Raw genomic sequence first — 19,227 nt, forward strand, 5'->3', positions numbered from 1 at the left:
TACAGTCGATATGGTAGCAGAGCAATAAGTTAATAAATAATTGACATTTCAAAAGTCCCCTTATGCAATACATGCTCTGTATCACGTTTAATCTCGCGAGAGTTTCCCGTCTCAGCTTGCAGTTTATATATTTCCGGTTGCGTGAGAAACACTTCCTTGCTTTTCATATGTAAGCGTGACATTTGCTCATTGCCTAGCTGAGCCTCAATAACTTGGAAAATGTTACTTTTAACAAACAGAATAAAAGTATGTTCTCTCGCGTTTACCTTCGCGCGCATGTACAGCACCGGCCCTGCAGCTGCCAACAAAAACCCCACGGTGTACTTTGACATTGCTGCAGACAACCAGCTTGTCGGCAGAGTAACCTTCGAGGTGAGACACTTCTGCTCTCATTTAGGTCATGTGTGCACTGAATGAAAAAGAAACTATGTACCGTTTCTGGTTAGTAACGTTAACATAGATAGTATGTATTGTAGTTAGTCGCTGCGGCTCTAGTTTTCCAGAGAACAACGTGTCCACATTTGACCCTAAAGCATTCTGTTTTCTTTGCAGCTGAACGCAGACGTTGTGCCAAGAACTGCAGGTCAGTACACGAGTCTCCTTTCCTGAAAACACTAAATACAAACACGCATACTCAAGTGCATCTGAAAGTCAAACCATGTTTTTTTACTCTTATCCATCAGCGTTAGTTACTTTTCACATTACTATTATTAATCATGTTATATTCATATTTTTTCATGTTTATTATCACATATTATCACATTAGGTGATAATGTATTTGAATATTCCTCATAAACTAAAGGAGGAAGTATTCCTTTGTTTTGAGAATATTCTCCTTCTGTGTACCAATAATATTATTCCGAAACATCACACATGAGTTATTTGGGTGGGATTTAAGTTACAGAAAATTCTGCTATTTGAAACTGATATGATGATTCAAGCATGGCTGTCTTAAAGTAAAAACCTATTCATTGTTATTTATCTTTGAATGTATGTATGCATGTAAAATCACCACTAACACACTTACACTCTTTTGTGATTTCCTTTGTGATACCAGACATGCCTGGAGTCTGAATGACAAGAGCTTGGCATGGTTTGAATATTATTAATATATATTAATATTATTCATGGTATTATATTATTATTATTTTATTACTTCTGCACATACACAGCCTGTGTGTAACTAAACACTGAGATACCCAGCCATAATAAAAAGAAATAACCTGTACCCAACCCAAGTACAGATTAGTTGTTCCTTTTCAAATAAGAGGGACTATCATACATTCAAATTCAAACTAACACTTGAGGGAAGCACTGACCTGTGTTGATTATGAGATAGAGGGAGGCGTGTGGCGCAGTGGATAGAGCCTTGGTGTTGGGATCAGGGGGTGACAGGTTCAAACCCCACTGCAGCCAGCATGTCGTTGTGTCCCTGGGCAAGACACTTCACCCCAAATTGCTCCTGTGGGGATTGTCCACAGTATTGAGTATGTAAGTCGCTTTGGATAAAAGCGTCTAATAAGTAAAATGTAATAATAATAATAATAATAGAATTTGACGCAAATCTTTCTCGTAGAGAACTTCAGAGCACTTTGCACAGGGGAACAGGGCTTTGGTTACAAAGGATCGATTTTCCACAGGGTGATCCCTCGCTTCATGTGCCAGGTAAGCTTTTGTCTTTTCCTTTTGTTGTCCTTTTGTTGTCCCGCAGGCATGGTGTTACAGTGCAATGACAGCAGTGTTATATTTCAGGGTGGAGATTTTACTAACCACAATGGAACCGGAGGGAAGTCTATTTATGGATTGAAGTTTTCTGATGAGAACTTCAAGCTGAAGCACACTGGACCTGGTAAATATCTTATTCTGTTTGTACACAAAAGAAGTGTGTATGTCGATGTAGAAAGTTGGCTAACGTGATGAATTATCTTCAAGTATCAGTTGAAATCACAGAATTATGCAGAATCTGTTTTCCTTCATACATACTGTCAGCTACTGTTCTATTCATCCAAACTCTGTACTCAGTATTATTTTTGTTGCAACAAACCTCAAAGTGTTGCACAAACTGCAGCATTACGTCTTAATCACTGCACAATATATTGAGATAATGGGATACACAGAAACGTGCACATGTACTAAATCTCACTCTTAAGAAGCTGCAGTATTTTTGCAGGTAAATTAGTCTTCCCTATATTTTGTATTTATTTACATTAATCTAGATAATATGAATGAATATTATGTAAAAGCCATTACACATTATGCAAGAGGGTAACTCAGAATGTTTGTCTAACTCATTTTCACCAGCAGGTGGCAGCATTATGCAAATAGTGTTGAAGTGTTGTGAACGGTTGTGAATCATCTTGGTTTAAGTTTTAGACCAGTGGTCACCAACCTTTTTTAGGATGAGGGCTACTTTCAAAAAATAAAACAAGTCAGGGGCTACTTTTATTCCTCTTTTTTTTTGTTTTTTGCAGTGTATATATTTAGCACATTTTAACATTATTATATGCTTACCTTTTAACCTTTGTGTGCTGTTTGGATCTGTGGGACCCATTTTCAGTGTTTACTAAAAGAACATGTATTCAATTTAATTATTTTAACCTGCTTTATTTGGGGGCTGGACCTCACATCCTCTAGGGGGGGCCTCACATCCTCTAGGGGGTCCTCACCTCCTCTAGGGGGGTCAGGGGGCATGCAAATGTTGACGTGAAATGCATCAATCTGCTGCACTTTGAGCACAAAATGAATTTATGGATACAGCTCTCAACACTCAGATGAAAGGGAGCTGTATACTTTTCAATACTCCAATCATCTTTAGAATATTATCACAACCAATAACAAATCATTTAAACTTGTTTATTCTTATCTTATGTTACCTAGTTAGCATTCTTTCTTTTTATTTATGCATATTTTACTAATCACTCTCCTTTTAAACAGTTTTTTTTACTGTCCTATAGTACACATTGGAATGATTTCTTACTTTATCTATATTAAATAGATAAAAGTGTGCTCTCCCTAGCTCTCTCGCTCCCTCTCTCTCTCTCCCTCGCTCTCTCTCTCTCACTCACAGAGGCTGTGTGCTCCTCCGTGGCGATGACGGCTTGCGTTAAAAAATAATAATAAACCTATTTGTAAAGTCTTTTAATTACATTTCCTTTTTTGTTTTGTGTATTTTATACATTTTGGATTTGCTTGGCGAGCTAATTTTAGAACATGCCCGGCGGGCGACTCACGTTGCCCCTGCGGGCGACTGAGTGCCCGCGGGCACCGTGTTGGCTACCTCTGTTTTAGATGATAATTAAATCTGTTCTCCAGTTCAACATGGGCATTTTGACTTGACAGGAAAAGTAAATCTGTTAAGATGACTGTTTTGTTACTTAAAGCTAAATGCACAACATGTTTTAAGATAAATACTTTTTAATTGATGCATTGTAGGTATCTTGTCCATGGCCAATGCTGGACCCAACACCAATGGATCCCAGTTCTTCATCTGCACCTCTAAAACAGAATGGTATGTGCTGACACACAACATCATGAGTCTTGATGCTACTGTATTTATTTATTGTTTACAGCATTTCACCGTCATTGGCTTTATTTGAAGTCATTAATTTGTATAGAGCTCTGATCATTTGCTGAAAACTGAAGATCTTGTGCAATTGGGAAAACCAAACAAAAGCAGACACATCAATACTCAACATAAAGTAAAAAGAAGTATACTGGGGTGATACTTATCCTATTTAAACAGTGCCAGTTTCACCAAGCAACTCTCAGCTCATATTTTCAAAGTTTTAATTGTACACCACAAGTATTAAAGCCTCCATGGATCTTCATTTTCACTGCCTCTTTAAATGGACATAACTTTAATGACTATGGAAATGTAAAAAAAAAACATGACAATCAAAATGATAAAGCTCATGATTTCACCTAAAGTCTGTGAGTGCTTCTGGGGCAGTGTGCAGTTTGGACACTGCCAACTTGACACATGTTGTAAAAACGCCTTTTGGATGACTTTTGTTATTGCAGCCTCTAGGAGATTATGTAGTTAGTGATTCCCAGTTATATTTAAAATGCTGTTCCAGAGGTTTTTTCCCCAGACATTCTGGGTGGATGCTGTGAATTCATGTAATGTTTTGACAGGAGGAGCAGAAAGAAGATTTGAATGATGGCCTAAAATAGCAGAATTCTTGCAGGAATAGTGCATCACCCAACACAAAGTCATGAGTCAAAGCCTGCTTGGTGCATCAGGGATTGTCTCTCAGTGCAGGGCAGTGATAATACAGCTCTTCTTTCTTCATTTAGGCTGGACGGCAGGCATGTTGTCTTTGGCAGCGTGAAGGAGGGACTGGACGTGATCAAGAAAGTGGAGGCTTTCGGTTCCCAGTCTGGGCGAACCTCCAAGAGGATCACTATTGCAGACTGCGGAGAGCTGGAGTAGACTCGTGGACACGGTCCTAGTTTCATCTCCTGCTGTAATTTCTACCCAAGGGTCCGAGTGAAAGAGGCTCCTTCTTCAGGCATGGCACACAGAGCTTCCTCTCAGGACAAAGATCATCGGTTTCTTATCCCGTGTTAGTCTTCTTCGGGTGACACATTTAACTGTGACATGTGAAAAGGCAATACAATAAAACAATTTTTTCTAAATATAAGCTTGTTCTTGCCATCTGTTTTTCTACTACACATCCTTAGTAATAAAGTATTACACAACGCTTTAAACCTGCGATAACTTTTTTAATAGCAATAACTGTCCGAAGCTGTTTTAATGGAAGGTGTGTCCGTTTATTGGGGGAATGTTTGATCACCAGATGAAGAATGAGATCAGTCCCTCGCCTCTTCTGTTTTTCTCATCAGCCTCGGATGACTAATGATCCCATTCCGCTAAGTATTTACTCTGCAGACATCTGTCCAGAAGAATTAATGTCCAAGATGTCAAATTGCTTCTGCACAGGGGAATGTTTCCTTTTGTGGGGGTCAGTGTGAAATTGCTGCGTTTTGTATCACAGCGTACTGGAGGCCCTGCCAGTGGTGGTATATGAGAGGGTGACGATGAAGCCAGGTCTGATCTCGCTTTGCCATAAGTAAATTCTACCAGATGTTGGAGCAAATATTAAGATGGAGATTGTGATGTTATGTGTGTATTACATTTTTAACATCTGGATAAGTCGATGTTCAGTTTGAGTTAGATTTTTATCACAAACAGCCCCGTGTGGACTTTCCCATTATATCCTCCCCAAAACCTCCCCACCCTAAATCCACACGGACACATGGGTATATTCAAAACTATTTCATATGCTCAAAATGTTACAAGCAGAAACAGATTTGCTATAGATACCAGGAACATGTTTAAATACATTTTAATACAAAAACATTTTACAAGATCAATCTCATGGGTCGAATTAAGGCACATTGAACGGTGTTACATATTAAACGGTTACAGATTACTGCTCCATATTTAATACAAAAAGCCTCTAAATCACATGAAACTTCCCACTAAATCCTTCATGATCTTTGGTATGTTCACATGTTTTTCTCATGTAACATGTGAGACTTTGTGACCTCTGACCTACAAAACAGCACTTTGGTGAGTCTTTCTAAGCACAACTGCTGTAATTCATTATATTTTTTAAAGGAAGCACATTTTTCTCTATTGCATTGCTGTAATATGTGAAATCACAGACTCCCTAAAAGGTGTATTCAGAAATACAAGCACATATTAATAAAAGATACTTGTTAGTTGGCTAATATATATTCCTTCACAAAGTGTAATAATCATCAAACAGTAATGGCTTAAAAATATATTCAAAATGTATGTACCCTCCAGTACTGATAATACAGATAATAATAATAATAATGCAGATACATACTAATACTGCATTTCCCTCTTAATAAAGACTTGTTGCATATTTTATACAGAAAACATAATTTCACTTTCTGGAATATACAAAGAGAGAATCTTCTTAATCTGGAAACTACACCTTTTTCCTACACTTTGGACATGAGTGACAAGAGACAGAGAGCTAAGTTTCCTAATTCACAGTTGGTAAGATTCATAGTTAAGACTTTAAAATGAATATTCACATGATAATAACTGAGTAAGTTGGAACCACCCAGCAAATGCAATGTACTTGTCTCCACTGAGAGACAATGTAAAAAAAATGGAGCCTCTTATATTGAGAGTCACAGTGTCATAGAGGATAATTAATGACAATAAAACGTTAGATGCATAACAGTACAATAACACTTATTATCATGTCATTTTAGCAAATGAACTGTCCCTTTTTCTTAAAAGGTTGTGTATGTAAGGCGAGTAAAGTGTGTTATTGCACGCGGCGGCAGTAGTAGCCGAGGACTTTGCATTTTTCACACAGGTGTTGGGGGTGCTCCTTGCTCTGGTCCGATACATCCAACCCGTCTGGTTTCTCCAGAGGACGCTGGAACAAACAAACAAATAGTTACTCACACAGAAAGATTTGACGTCCTACTTTGGGCAATTATCACAAATCATAGAATTTAAATAATCATCACAGCAGACACCAAAATGCATAATTAATACTTTTTTAAATGTACTTTTGCTGGGGGAGTTTGAACTTGATACTTGGCTAAGACTGTGTTTACAGGCACACATCTCCAAATTCCTTTCCCTTTTTTTTTACTTTAGTTTATTAAAATAATTTTGATTGTAATGTTTTGTTTAGCCCTTTATAATTGATAATAAGGTTATAGACTATAATAATGGTTTGTTAAAAGTGGCTATGATTTTTGAAGAAAAGTCACCTTTATATGCAAAAACGTTTTGAAGGGCGATTCAGATTCGCTGATATCTGCATTTGACCTTTAATATGTCCAGGAGTTACTGTTTATATAATATGTCACGCCATGCCTTTATAAATTGACACATGGCTTTTGGCCGATGAATAGATGTTTCCATCAAGCTTAGTAACTGAATACAGCACACTATATAACTCAATATTTTTGGTTAAACTCTTTGGTGTTTTGCTGTCATGCCAGAAAGAAAAATTATTGTAAAGTTTACAGTATTGTTTTTCACATTTGATATTTTCGAGTTTTTTACGGCATACAAACTCATCACACTATAACAAGAAACAATTCTTGTTCTACTTGTGTTCCACGTTTATTAAGTTGCATAAGATAGTGATACAAATCAAACTCTATAATTTATTTAAAACATATTCCGGTATTTTGCCTGCAACAGTATGCCTGTTCTACAGTTTCACAGGATTTGATTTCCACGGGTACACTGGGTGTTGAGAAACATAAAGCAGCTCTCAGCCTCAAGGGTCAAACTACAAGGAAATAAAGTGTAACAATATGCAGTCACAGCACAAATTGGTTTTCTGCCATGTTGAGTGCAGTGAAGCAGCCTTCCTGTGAGGACTTAACTGAAAACAGCGAGAAGGGCCCGTTCAAAACATTTTGAGTGTGTACCACTTCATCTTGGGGGCCCCTTGTTACTGAGGGGCCCCCAAGCAGCCTTTGCCTGTCTGTAGGATATACTGTTACCTGCTTATGAGGGTAAACGTTGATGTGGCACTTGATACATTCTTGTCCCATGTTGGCCCAGGAGTTCCCACTCATCCACTTCCTCTTGCATTTAGGGCATTTATATTCCCCGAAACACCTCTTCTTTCCCTGGTACGGGGTCAGGCCCTCACCTTTGGGTCGAGCCTGAACAGAAACACAGAGCAGAAAACAGTTCTCATATTACTGACCTTGTGTGCAACCCGCTTGAAGCGTCCTCTTGAAACCCTTAAAAACGAGACATTTCAACAGCTTTGCAAACTTTTTGGCTTTTACATCTCACCACCTTTCACTGGAGGATACTTGCTGATCTATTTGTTTTCTTTGGACGGCAGCCAATTCAAAGCTCTGCGTGATTAGAACGGGAAGTGATAGCAGCCCTGTTGGTGGTCAAGAGAGTGGAGTTTTTTTCCTCTGGATTGAGATGATTATTTAAGGTCAATGTAAGTTAAAAAACTCATATGCTTTGATGCTTGTTTATTACGGCTCTGGAAGAGTGAGCACTACATTTCAAAGGAACTTTTCTTATCTTATCTAAACTATAGTGTGTAGAAGTGTAGAAATCCAGAAGACCCCAAGAAAAACTGTAAAAGTTTACTTTTTCTTGCAAGTGGGGTTATGTTGTAATGTTTAAGTATAATCTATTTGTTGGAAAGAGAAGGGGAGTCTCATATTTTCCATTAGAAATGAACTCGCTCCATCCAGCTGTGTTCCCGGGGGACCATAAAGGAGGCCCCAGCCTGTGGGGGGACCAATAGGAGAGGCCTCTCTGCTATAGGACAAATACCTCAGGCCCTCAGTCATCCCTCCCAGCTGGCTGCGACCCACCAATCAGGACACAAAGATCTTAGCAGGGAGGAAATAAAACCCAGATGAACTCTGCACTTGTATAACATAACAAAATACTAAACCCATCACAAGAAAATAATCTCGACAAGACTGGTTTAAATTAAAATCACCTCGCCCGAAAAGTAGGCCAAGTCAAAATTAAGACTGAATCCGCAGCACCAGAGGAGCTAAATGTCAAACCTTTGTTTTGATTTCCCAGCAGGAACATATGTCAGGTTCAAAACTTCTCACAGATCATTTTATTCATTTCCAGGCTACGTGTGTTTAAGAAAATACGTCTGACTGTGAAGGCCACTGTGAAGCATTCTGAGGCTGTTTGCTTCATTTAGCCACCATGAGGCACTGTGGGGGGTCACTTTTGATGGCAAGTCTCTTTCCCAAGCGCCTACAGAGCATCATCTTCCTGAGGGAGGAAACAGCTTTCATTCTGCAGAACAAGCAAAACAAACTCTACCTAAAGTCTGGAGCCCACAGGTCAGCAGAGGGCATGGCACAGTCCGGAGTTTCCACCGGTCCCATCAAAGATGTGACACTGACAACCGACAAATGAAAATCACACTGGTGACCTGACAGTGCCTGCATGCTCTTATGGAAAGCATTGAGTGAATGCAGAAAAAGGCACAAATCCATCAACAAGCCTTCTGAACTCTAGAATGACTAGTTAAAAAAAGAAAAATCATAATTACACAAGGCTATTTCCCTGAAAAAGGTGCAACACGCTTGGGGCTAGAAATGGAAAATATATTTAAAAGTGGGGTAGGTAAGTTTGAGAAACCGGCTCAAGATACACTTTTTGTTATATTCCATGGAATGCTCTTAACATCCCGATAGCAATGAATATCTTAAGTGCTTTGACAAAAGATCCATAAAAAATGTTCATCTGTGGAAGCCGTAGTACTGTAAAAAGCACGACCAATCATTTTAGCCGGCCCGGCTAAAATAACTGGATGGCCTACCTGCCTGTCAGCCTTCCATCTGTGCACAAACTTATCTTGTGCCCTCATTGGTCATGTGCACGTTTGTGTGTGTTGGAGAAGGGGCTCTGTAAGGAAATGGCAGATTTTTTCCGGTTGTGTATTTTCAAATTCTAGCGCACTCGAGCTGGTTTCTACAAAATTACCTATACCCAACCTTTAAGCTAGTTTATAAGTTAACAGCTATGCTAGCAACTCTGCGAAGTAGCCTACTGAGGAACTCTGGTGTTTTGATTGAAATGCTAACATCAGTAGGCTATGCTAACATTCTTACAATGGCAATGATAGCATGCTCATGTGTATCAGTTATGTTCAAACTCTTTTTTTGGCGGGCTAGAATGCTAACATTAGCTTATTAGCACTAAACACAAAGAGCAGCTTTGGCTGACGTGAATATTATAACATAGACTAGTTTTGCAAGTATTTGTTCGTAACCCAAACCAATATGAAATTATTTGTGATCAGGGGCCTCATTTATAACGCCGTGCGTAGGATTCACGTGGGAAGGTTGCTTACGTAGTAGAAATCCAAAAAATAGGTACAGGAATGTTCCGACATTTTCCGATTCACCAAACATTGCGTACCGGTGAGGAAAGTGTGGACAGCACTCCCTACACCGGTTCCCTTTATAAATCACAATCGACTCGAAATGCGGTGCAGCTTTTGCGGACTTCACGTAACGCCCATATTTGCCTATAAATAGTCAAAGAAACGCCCATTCATTCATTCTGACTGACTTTATGAAGAAGATCGCAGGAAATGACGACAGAACAGCTAAAAAAGACATCTCACACCGTGTCAGATTTTGGTTATTTTGGGGAGGTTGAGATCAATCATATTGTTTGGTGGGTGCCGTTTGAACCAGAGTAGCAGCATGGAGGTCGGATCGTCACCAAAATAAATAAATAAGTGGTCCGAAAAAGGTTCATGACAAAAAAAATACACATCGCCTTCCTCAGGCAGTGTGTTTGTACCGGGGACAGGAGACACCCCCTTGATGAGAAACTCTAAGAAATGATCGGGGAATCCCTCCGGAGTGGAGTCATGACGACTGGATCTGAATTAGGCCTATGTTTTCGTATTTGGTGGTTTGTGTCCCAGCTGTCGATCAGCTGTGCGCAGCGTCTCCACTGCAGCAACTCTATATCCACCAGTTAAAGGAAATACAACTAATGTGTTGTGTTATATTAGCTGTACAATTTACCACATATGGTGTTCTTAGTTTCTATACCTCCTGTGTTTTATGAGCGACTTATCAAGTCTTAGAAAACGGCATAACACATGATTAAACATGGTAGTATGTAAAACCATGCTCGTACAACCTATATAAATGCAAAACCGCATCATTTATGAGAAAACATTTCATAACATTAACACAACATATTCGAGGTGGTTTTAAATAACATATCCGTATTTATTTATTTATCCAAGTTATGTTTTTGTGTGCACTGAGGAGTCTCAAACAGGCGTTTGTTAAATCATTTTAGATTGGCTTTAATCAATGTTTGAAAATGAATTCTTCATATGATAAATGAGAGGTAACATTTTGTTTATGGTATTATTTCCACATATTTCTCTCCATTCTTCCTTCTGCCAACGCGATGTCGCAGTTTCTCGTCTCTCCCGTTGTTGTGCTTAGTGTGTACGCATGGGTTAGAGTTTGCGTGGAGGACCGCACGTTTTCCCGTCAAGTTAGTAATTTATAAATCGCAAACATTGCGTAGAAACTGGCGTACGCCATTTTTTGAGCGTATATCCCTTTATAAATGAGGCCCCTGATGTTGGTGTTACATGAAAAGTTTAGGGAATGTCTACCAAAGTGAATGTAAATCCATTCAAGAGATGTTGAGACGTTTCAGTCTGGACCAAATTGGTGGAACGATCAAAACTGCTATGGGGCCAAGCCGCTAGCATAGCTACAATCATGAAGCCAGAATATCTTAGCCTTGGTAATAAACACATTTTGACTAGAATATCCCATTGTTTGGCCCCCTTTTCTTTGGCAAACTGTAAAAAAATGTAAAAGGTTCAGCAACAGACTCTTCACATTTCAGGGAAGATCTTTGCAGCCTGGAACCATGTGTAATACACTTTTACTTTAGGATAAATAGATGTTAAATTAATTTATTATGTGCATTACAACTCATCCCATCCAAAAGCCATAACTCCAGTTGTTCAACTTAAATCTGCCCCAGAGTGCGCAGAGCGATGTAAAGCCAGATTGTAGGGCTGCAGCAGATAAGCTTGATCCATGCAGCCTGGTGAGAGAGGCCCAGGAGGTTGGCTGCCTCCCTCTGCCATCATCTGGAAACCATCAGGATAAACAATGGACTACTCCAAATCCTTACCCCCCTCCTCCTCCTCTTCCTCCTTTCTCTCTCCCTCATTCACCCTCTCATCCACTTCCATAGCCCCATGAGACACTCATCCTGGAGAACACAGCAACACCAAGCCTATTGGATACCATGTGGTCAATTACTCCACACTAACAAACCGCAGTGCTCTCTGAATTTTAATTTGTATCAGACCCCCAGTGCGTCAAGGAGAAGCCCAGCTGTTACCAAAGCAAAGCAAAACAACACATTACTGCCCGGACTGAAGTCCACAGCAACACGTTTCCTGAGGTTTAAAGACTCCTGTTAACTTAACTTTCAGGGGGAGACAACACAGGGCACCAGGTGAACATAATCAGGAGTAACAGACATGGGGAAAGGGAAACACTTTTCAAAATAAAACCATATGTGCAATAGTACAAGGCCCAAAGCCGTCAGTCCACAGTGACGAAGTTACCTTCGTCACACTGAGCATCTGCTGATTTAAAAAGTGGTTAAAGGAGACTAAGGATACTTTCGAGATAAAAGACTCAGGAAGCTGTCTGTGTCATGATTTGACAGATACAACTGTAACGTTATGATAAGATAATGCAGAATTCATCATCGTCAGAATACACTCGTTTATTTGAATAATATAAACATTGGTTAAATGTCAAAGTGTTATCAGGATCTTTATCTGAAGTATTTATTTAACATACATTTGATTATGGTTATTTATTTATTTTCTCTATGAAGCTATACTCCATACAGTCTTTCTGCAAATCTTGCACATCTGAAATACTGAATGGCGTAACCTTCCCCCCTCTCCAATAAAAATATGATTGGATGCAAACAACTGGAGGCTAAACAGGTTTTCTATTTCCCTACATGGCTCTCCAGATTTTCAATCTTGCATCAGTTCCATTGTTAAGAGCATGCTGAGCCCTTAAACTAGAAGAATGATTTCCTCACACATTTGTTCACAGTTATCATTTTTCTTCTCAGCATTTATTTCACACGCACATTGCTGCTTTCATACAAGGAGGAATATGGACCAATTTGACTGAGCATCGGCCCTGGATCAGCGTAAGGGTACAACATACACAGCTGTAAACTGGTGTTATATTTCACAAAAGCTCAAGTGACGGGGGCAGGTGGGCTGGCAAGGAAACAAGAAACGCAACAGCAAAGTATACCCAAATTCAGTTCAAAACACAGCTGAGAGCAACAAGTAGAAAAAAATCTTTTGACTGCGGAATTCTGTCAAAATGATTCTCAGGTTAGTTTTATGTCATTGGCATGTTCAATTTGTGCAAAACAACATTAATAGCAAACAATTCTGCCAACTCTAACCATCGAAGAAGACTCTTATAAGATTCAAGGTTCGGAACACTACTAAATGGTCCATGTGCAATTTGAACTTTGAACTGCAATAATAACTTCAATTTTGACTGGTAACAAGGAAATGTAGTTGTTATTAGTATATTTAGAGGAACACTTTACACGTAACCCCCATTTCCCTTTCCTTCCACCGTGTTATCGACATTGACCCAACCCCCCCCAGGATGACAAAAGTTATTTATCTTGAAAAAATGCAACTCCTTTAAAGCTGAGCTCTGCAGCCATCTTTTCCTATATGCTCCTTATAGCTTTGAGTAGATGACAGGCACTGTTTATCAGAGGGAGTCTATCTACCCCACATACCAGGGTTTCTTCTATCTTGCTCATCCTCCCCAGCAGAGGATCTGGCCAAAAGCAACAGACAGCCTACTGAGAACAGATAAGACGTTTATCAGCAGTGAAAACAAAAGGAACAAAGCAACAAAGTAATCAGAGTGTTGCTTGAGATTCACCGGTTACACATCCTGCATTGAACTGTCCGCTCCACCTGAAGTTTACATTGTTGGAATATGAAAAATAGTATTTTAACCAAGATATCATAAGAAAATACTGATCTTTTAGTATCGACAAAACAAAAAAGACTATGTTTGTTAATTAGCAGGATTCAGAGGGCCTGTTGCCTTTCAACAGAGACATGCTAGTTTCCCCCCGTTTTCAGTCTCTATGCTAAGCCAACCATATTTTGTCTGTTCAAATTGACTGATATGAGAATGGTATCATCTTCTTATCTAGCTCTAGGTAAGAATATGAATTTCCATATTTAAGCTTTTCCTTGCAAGTGATACTACAAGATTAACATTTATTCAGTGTTTTGGTGTTAGATGACGATATGCAGACGAGTGGAGTTGTTTCCTGCTTGCCTGATAAGAATAAATACATCTGAGGGATGTACTGAATACTGCGGCATATTTATTCTACAAGGAATGGTTTAACATTTTGAATTAATAGTAGGATCAGAAGGTTTATATTTTTGCATATCCCAAACTAAATACAAAACTATTGCCAGTTTCCAAATTTGCTGGGCAAACAGAGTGGGAACAGTGGAAAAAGTAGCTTGACTTCTTCCAAAGTTCACAAACAAACACTTTTTATCTTGTCTGTTTAATTCGTAAAAAAACAGAATCGTAAAACACCAAATCGTAATTTAGAAAGAAAAACGTTTCCTTTAAGGATAAGCAACACAATAGAGTTACTGTAAGGATATTGAATCATGGGATACACTTAAGAAATTAAACTAAAAATATCTGCCAAATATAAATAAAGACATCCGTTTGAATGCTATTATCAAATGCTCCTCTTTCCAAAGTAATTATCAAAGCAGCCTTTTCCTTTCCATTCAGAACTGATTAAACTGTGAAGACATCCACCCACTTCCTGTGCTACCCACTGTTGTTACAAAAACTCGTTCTGGATGTAGACGTCTCTGGGCAGCTGCTGGCCCTTTAAACGAGTGTCGGACGCTCCTCTGCACAGACAGAGACCGGGACGGAGATGACTGCAGCCGAGCAGAGCTGAGCGAACAATGCAGCCTGACTTCCTGACCTTTGCTTCCACAGCCCCTCTGCAGAAAAACAATGCTCTCCTTATTTAGCCCAGGCTCTTCCCACCATACACCCGTGTACTGTCAGCACACTGTCACTAGTGTATTCTCCTTACAGTAACTGGGTTCAGCTACTTAATTGGGAGGGGGTCATTAAAATGTTGTGACCCTGGGTTAACGGGTAAAAGGTGTTAAACTCGCACCACATTTGGTCACTTGGTTTAACACGGAAAAGGCTTTGCAATCAAATGGGTACAGAGGAAAGAGGATCTTCAGATGGAGTTAATGGCAAGTTGGAAATAAATAGATCTTTCTGCAATCCAACAGTAGCGTTGCACGGTATCAGTATAAAATGTGATGACTGTTAAATATTGCAACAACAATATTAGGCTATCGATAAACCAATATTAAAGTGTACTCAGTTCTGCCTATTTGCTGCTTTAAGTGCACTGCTAAAATACAACTAATCGAACATGTTTTATTTAACAATGCACAGACAACATCATAAATGTATTCGTAATGTGTTTGTTTCTACTGATACTCTCTTTCAAGTAACTCAAAAGATCCAGCGCAATACTACAGAGTCTTCCAATGTGTTTATCTCACAAGTTGGCATCGCAATAAAATGTATTTGACAGCCCTACCCAACAAAGACATCAAAAGTGTACCATCAGTGTGTATTTCACTTGAAGCTAAAAATGCCTCGGATTCCAGCCAACCAGAATAAAAAGCAGTTTGTTCATTAGTTACAGCTTTAACAGAACTGAAGAGGCCTTTCGTCATGACAACGGCTCAGTAATCAACTGTACGGTTCTGAAATATTAGTAACACATGATCAAATCAGACATCATCTTTCTGAAGCAGAGCCAGACAGCAGAAATGGTTTCCAGATTTTGCACATTTAAGGGGCGTGGCTGCAAAGAGGAAACGTAAATATCTCGGAGTAATCCTTTGACGTCTTAACCCTCTGTTAACGAACGTAACTTAACTCTTTACTTTGCTGTCAACAGGATGTTTACTACTTGCATGCAGAGCACAGCGGGGATAGCATAGCTAATATCTTTCAATAACTCAAATGCATGTACTCCACCTCAATTGGCACTTTTCATTATTTTTCCTCACCTAAGGCTTCCATAGAGGTACCATATGTTTCTTTATCAAAGAAGCAGACCTGTAGAGTTGACATGGGCCCCATTCCACCCAGAGTGAGGCTGTTAAAGGCCCCGCACACCCACTTCCTGTGTGCTTCTTCTCTCATCTTACTGAGCCGTGACATTCTTTCATTCCTGTCCACTGCAGCTCCATTGCAAACCAGTCGGCTATGGAAGTAACATATACAGGCCATAGAAAGTCACTGTTGCTAATAAGAAGTGTTTTACAACTCCATACAAAACAACTTTTAAATGGGTATCTTTTATTTGAAAGAAACATACTGTTCAAGGATGTACTTGGTTTTCCTTCTGGTTAGGTTATAGCTCAAAGACGCCCTAATGACTGACATATACACAAAAATAAGTGTACATTTTTAAGTAAAACAAACTGTGATGAAACTGGTTAGTCTCAAACTTTTTCTTCGTACATATTTCTGAAAAACCAACGGACCAGCAGTAACACACTTTCTGCAGGTGTGCATGTAAAAATGTAGAGAGCTATAAGCTCACTGCAAATCATTTTCTCCACATTCCTCACATTCCTCCGCTTTCTATGTTCCCTGCTGAACTGCACCAATCGGAAAAATAGGTGACAAGCTCTCAGAGCCTAGGCCAGGTTAGAAAGAGAACAACATGTGGTAGTGACAGGACAGATTTGAGGACATTCTTGCCAAATTTCTACTTTGTGTTAAATTAAAGGAATCTCTTTGGAAATGCTCTCATTCAATTGCTGCATGATGAGAAAATTGGTACCACTCATACAGAACATATGTAGGATAGCTGGTGGTGTCCGAAACCGGGTAGCTTTGCTTAGGACAGAGCAAGGCTATTTCCCCCCCCCCCTTTTTCAGGTTTTAATGCTAAGCTAAGTTTACAGGTTCCAGCAACATATTGACAGTATAGCCGCCAGACCCATTAAACTCTGCTGATTAAGCGTATATTTCCAAAAAGGACTAACTATTGCTTTGAGTTCATATGAAATTCAACACACTGCTTATGATGCAATTAAATAATATTGAATGATAATTACAATTCTAAAGCTATTAGTAAATCTTTGATGAACAATGCATTATATTTAAGTTCGATGTTACCCCCCATTTGAGAAATGTGCAACCCTTAAAAAGTTGTACAGCTTGGATTTTCAGCTTCTACTTTTTGCTTCGGCTGCTTCTTGGTCGCATCCTGTCCATCACTCGTGATTATTTCCATTACACCTAACAAATGTCAGGCATTTCCCTCTGAACATGATCAATGGGGAACCGCAGCTGCACATAAAGCAGTGGTAATATTTCTCTCGTGTTTGGAGGAGAGGTCGTGCCTAGTTCCACAGAGAAACCTATCATCTTTCATTAAGGCCTGCTCCTAAATCCAATCTGGCATCTGCTGCTCATTACCAACATGCGGTGGTACATCTAACTCAAATATGTGCTGAGGAATCTATTTCACACTGAAAAGATAATACAAAAACATCATTTTCTAACTTGGACTTTGTAGTTCTAATACTACTAAAAACGTTGAAGAGGAAGATGGTAGATTTGAACATAGAATCAGAAGATGTCATGATCTTCACCTCACCAGACCGAACATCATATATTGTTTGATCCATTTGATAAACAGCTCAAACGGCAGTTTCTACACCTGACTGACAGCAGCACTGACTGGCTCACCTGAGGGCAATCTTTGATGTAGTGGCCTTTGTTGAAGCAAAGGTGGCACAGGTAGTTGGGCGGCGGCCTTTTGCTGGGTTTACGTGACTCCGGGGACAGGGAGAGGTCGGAGAAATGGTCCGCCAGAGAGCTCAGGCCGTCCACGATATTGTTGAGGGACTCGTAGGGCGAGGAGCTCTTGTAGAAATTGTTGTTCAAGGCCTGCCAGAGAAAAAGAAGATCATTGTGGTGACTCTACAATGAAAGAGCATTTCAAGCAGCGTGTCAGTCCATCCCCCTGATTGATTCTCCTGTCTGTGCCTCTGACAGTAGCCAACTTTATTTCAATCCTGCAGATGTGCTGCCTTTACTGCATCTACACTGTGGGCCAATAGTGTCCGTTTCCTTGTCAGAACAAAATGTCTTTGTCATGCATTCTTTTGACTTGTTCTTTTGGCACAGCACAATCAGCATCATTGTGTCTCTAGAGACGGGTGCTATGGCACCGCAGGAGCAAGCATGTAGAACAGCCTGCAGACACTAGCTTTTTGGCACCACAGAAAGCTAATTGTGATCAGATGTACATTGCAGTGCTGTCCATGAGACATGAAACCTCTGCATGTCTGTGGCATGTGTGCACTGAAATGTCTTTAGACTTGTTTATTTTAAAGTTAAAATGCAAATTATGACTTTTCATGCCAATATTTTACTTAAAACCTCCTTTTGATTCATCTCTATTTTCCCTCTTTTGCTAAATGTGTTGGTATTAAATTAAACAGCACCAGGCCCCCCAGATTGCACAGCATACTCCTCTGAGTGAGCAGAGGCCAGCCAGGGTGAACTGTAACATTTTAAAAAGCTTGTGAGAGGTCTTTCTCAACCTGCCATTCCCCCTGCAGCTGCACACTGACACCAGAACAGTCTGAACACACTCAGGCACTATACCAGGGTACAAAACGCATATTCATGTACCCACTCACCACAGTGAGACCCAATGGAGGCATGCAGGTGAGGTTTACTGTATGGGCAACACAAATAACCTGGAGTGAAAAATCTGGGTAGAATATTCATTTTAGAGAGCTTTTTGACATGCAGCAAAACAAAGATGATTAATGAGTGCATGGATTTTTCAACAGTGCATGAATTATGTAGCCTATTATGCAAAGAGTTGATAATTAGCACGATATGACATGACATGAATTATACCTCACTCCTCAGCTGGAAGAAGTTGTTGAGATAATTGGCGCTCAGATCAGCTGCGGTGCGCTTGGAGATGTGCATGTCCTGAGAAGAAGTGTCCGATTCGGCTTTGAACGCATCAAAAGTGCTGTTCTGAGTGTCTTGCAAAGACATGTAGACCCAGTTGAGCAGCTGCGCAGGTTGGTACACAGAGGCACCGGTCTCTATAGCAGACATCATTTTTGCTTTTTGGAGGACTGCACCTCTTGGAACAGTGCCGTCAGAACCACCGTATTTTCTGGGTCACACAACTTCTCATCCCCCTTGCTCCGGCTCTTAGGTGCGATCCTTGTGTTCACCTGGGGAGCCCTGAAGGACCCCAGTAACCGGACAACTGTCACGGGGGAGAGCGCAGTGGAAGCGTGAAGCGCAAAAGCGTGAATGCCAGTGGGAAGCGTCAGGCAGCGCAGCAGCCAGGACTGTGGGCTGGGTCACAGCGGAGAGGAGGTCCATAAAGAGTTTGCATCTTTCTGCAACACTTTTTAAATTATTCATCCACAGTAGCCTACTGGGTTGGTAGCTTGTTTCTGAGAGGGACGATCATAGCTAGGCCTATGATCTCATAAGCTTTATAATGGAAAG

General features: G+C 40.0%; 2 protein-coding genes across 2 annotated transcripts; one reads left to right on the forward strand and one right to left on the reverse strand.

The window, feature by feature from the left end:
• The first annotated feature begins 127 nt into the window (after positions 1-127).
• Positions 128-4,643, forward strand: ppifb (peptidylprolyl isomerase Fb). Its single transcript, XM_034107961.2, has 6 exons — positions 128-372; positions 553-583; positions 1,577-1,665; positions 1,753-1,849; positions 3,433-3,508; positions 4,297-4,643. Exons 1-6 carry the CDS (start codon positions 220-222, stop codon positions 4,430-4,432), a joined length of 582 nt encoding a protein of 193 aa, XP_033963852.1. The 5' UTR covers positions 128-219; the 3' UTR covers positions 4,433-4,643.
• A 689-nt stretch (positions 4,644-5,332) lies between these two features.
• LOC117465248 (zinc finger CCHC domain-containing protein 24-like) lies at positions 5,333-19,075 on the reverse strand. Its single transcript, XM_034108185.2, has 4 exons — positions 18,613-19,075; positions 17,428-17,628; positions 7,516-7,680; positions 5,333-6,425 (listed from the first exon to the last, which is right to left on the reverse strand). The coding sequence occupies exons 1-4, from the start codon at positions 18,823-18,825 to the stop codon at positions 6,312-6,314; spliced, it is 693 nt and encodes a 230-aa protein (XP_033964076.1). The 5' UTR covers positions 18,826-19,075; the 3' UTR covers positions 5,333-6,311.
• Positions 19,076-19,227: the final 152 nt, after the last annotated feature.

Source organism: Pseudochaenichthys georgianus, chromosome 19 (assembly GCF_902827115.2).
Source record: "Pseudochaenichthys georgianus chromosome 19, fPseGeo1.2, whole genome shotgun sequence".
NCBI lineage: Eukaryota > Metazoa > Chordata > Actinopteri > Perciformes > Channichthyidae > Pseudochaenichthys > Pseudochaenichthys georgianus.

Bases quoted from the DNA above. Each gene is read 5' to 3' on its own strand.
- ppifb (XM_034107961.2), top strand. From the start codon at position 220: ATGTTACTTTTAACAAACAGAATAAAAGTATGTTCTCTCGCGTTTACC. The intron at 373-552 runs GTGAGACACTTC...TTTTCTTTGCAG, and splicing joins TCGGCAGAGTAACCTTCGAG to CTGAACGCAGACGTTGTGCC. The intron at 3,509-4,296 runs GTATGTGCTGAC...TTCTTCATTTAG, and splicing joins TGCACCTCTAAAACAGAATG to GCTGGACGGCAGGCATGTTG.
- LOC117465248 (XM_034108185.2), bottom strand. From the start codon at position 18,825: ATGATGTCTGCTATAGAGACCGGTGCCTCTGTGTACCAACCTGCGCAG. The intron at 17,629-18,612 runs GTATAATTCATG...TTTCTCTGGCAG, and splicing joins TCTTCCAGCTGAGGAGTGAG to GCCTTGAACAACAATTTCTA. The intron at 7,681-17,427 runs GTGAGCCAGTCA...GTTTCTGTTCAG, and splicing joins ACATCAAAGATTGCCCTCAG to GCTCGACCCAAAGGTGAGGG.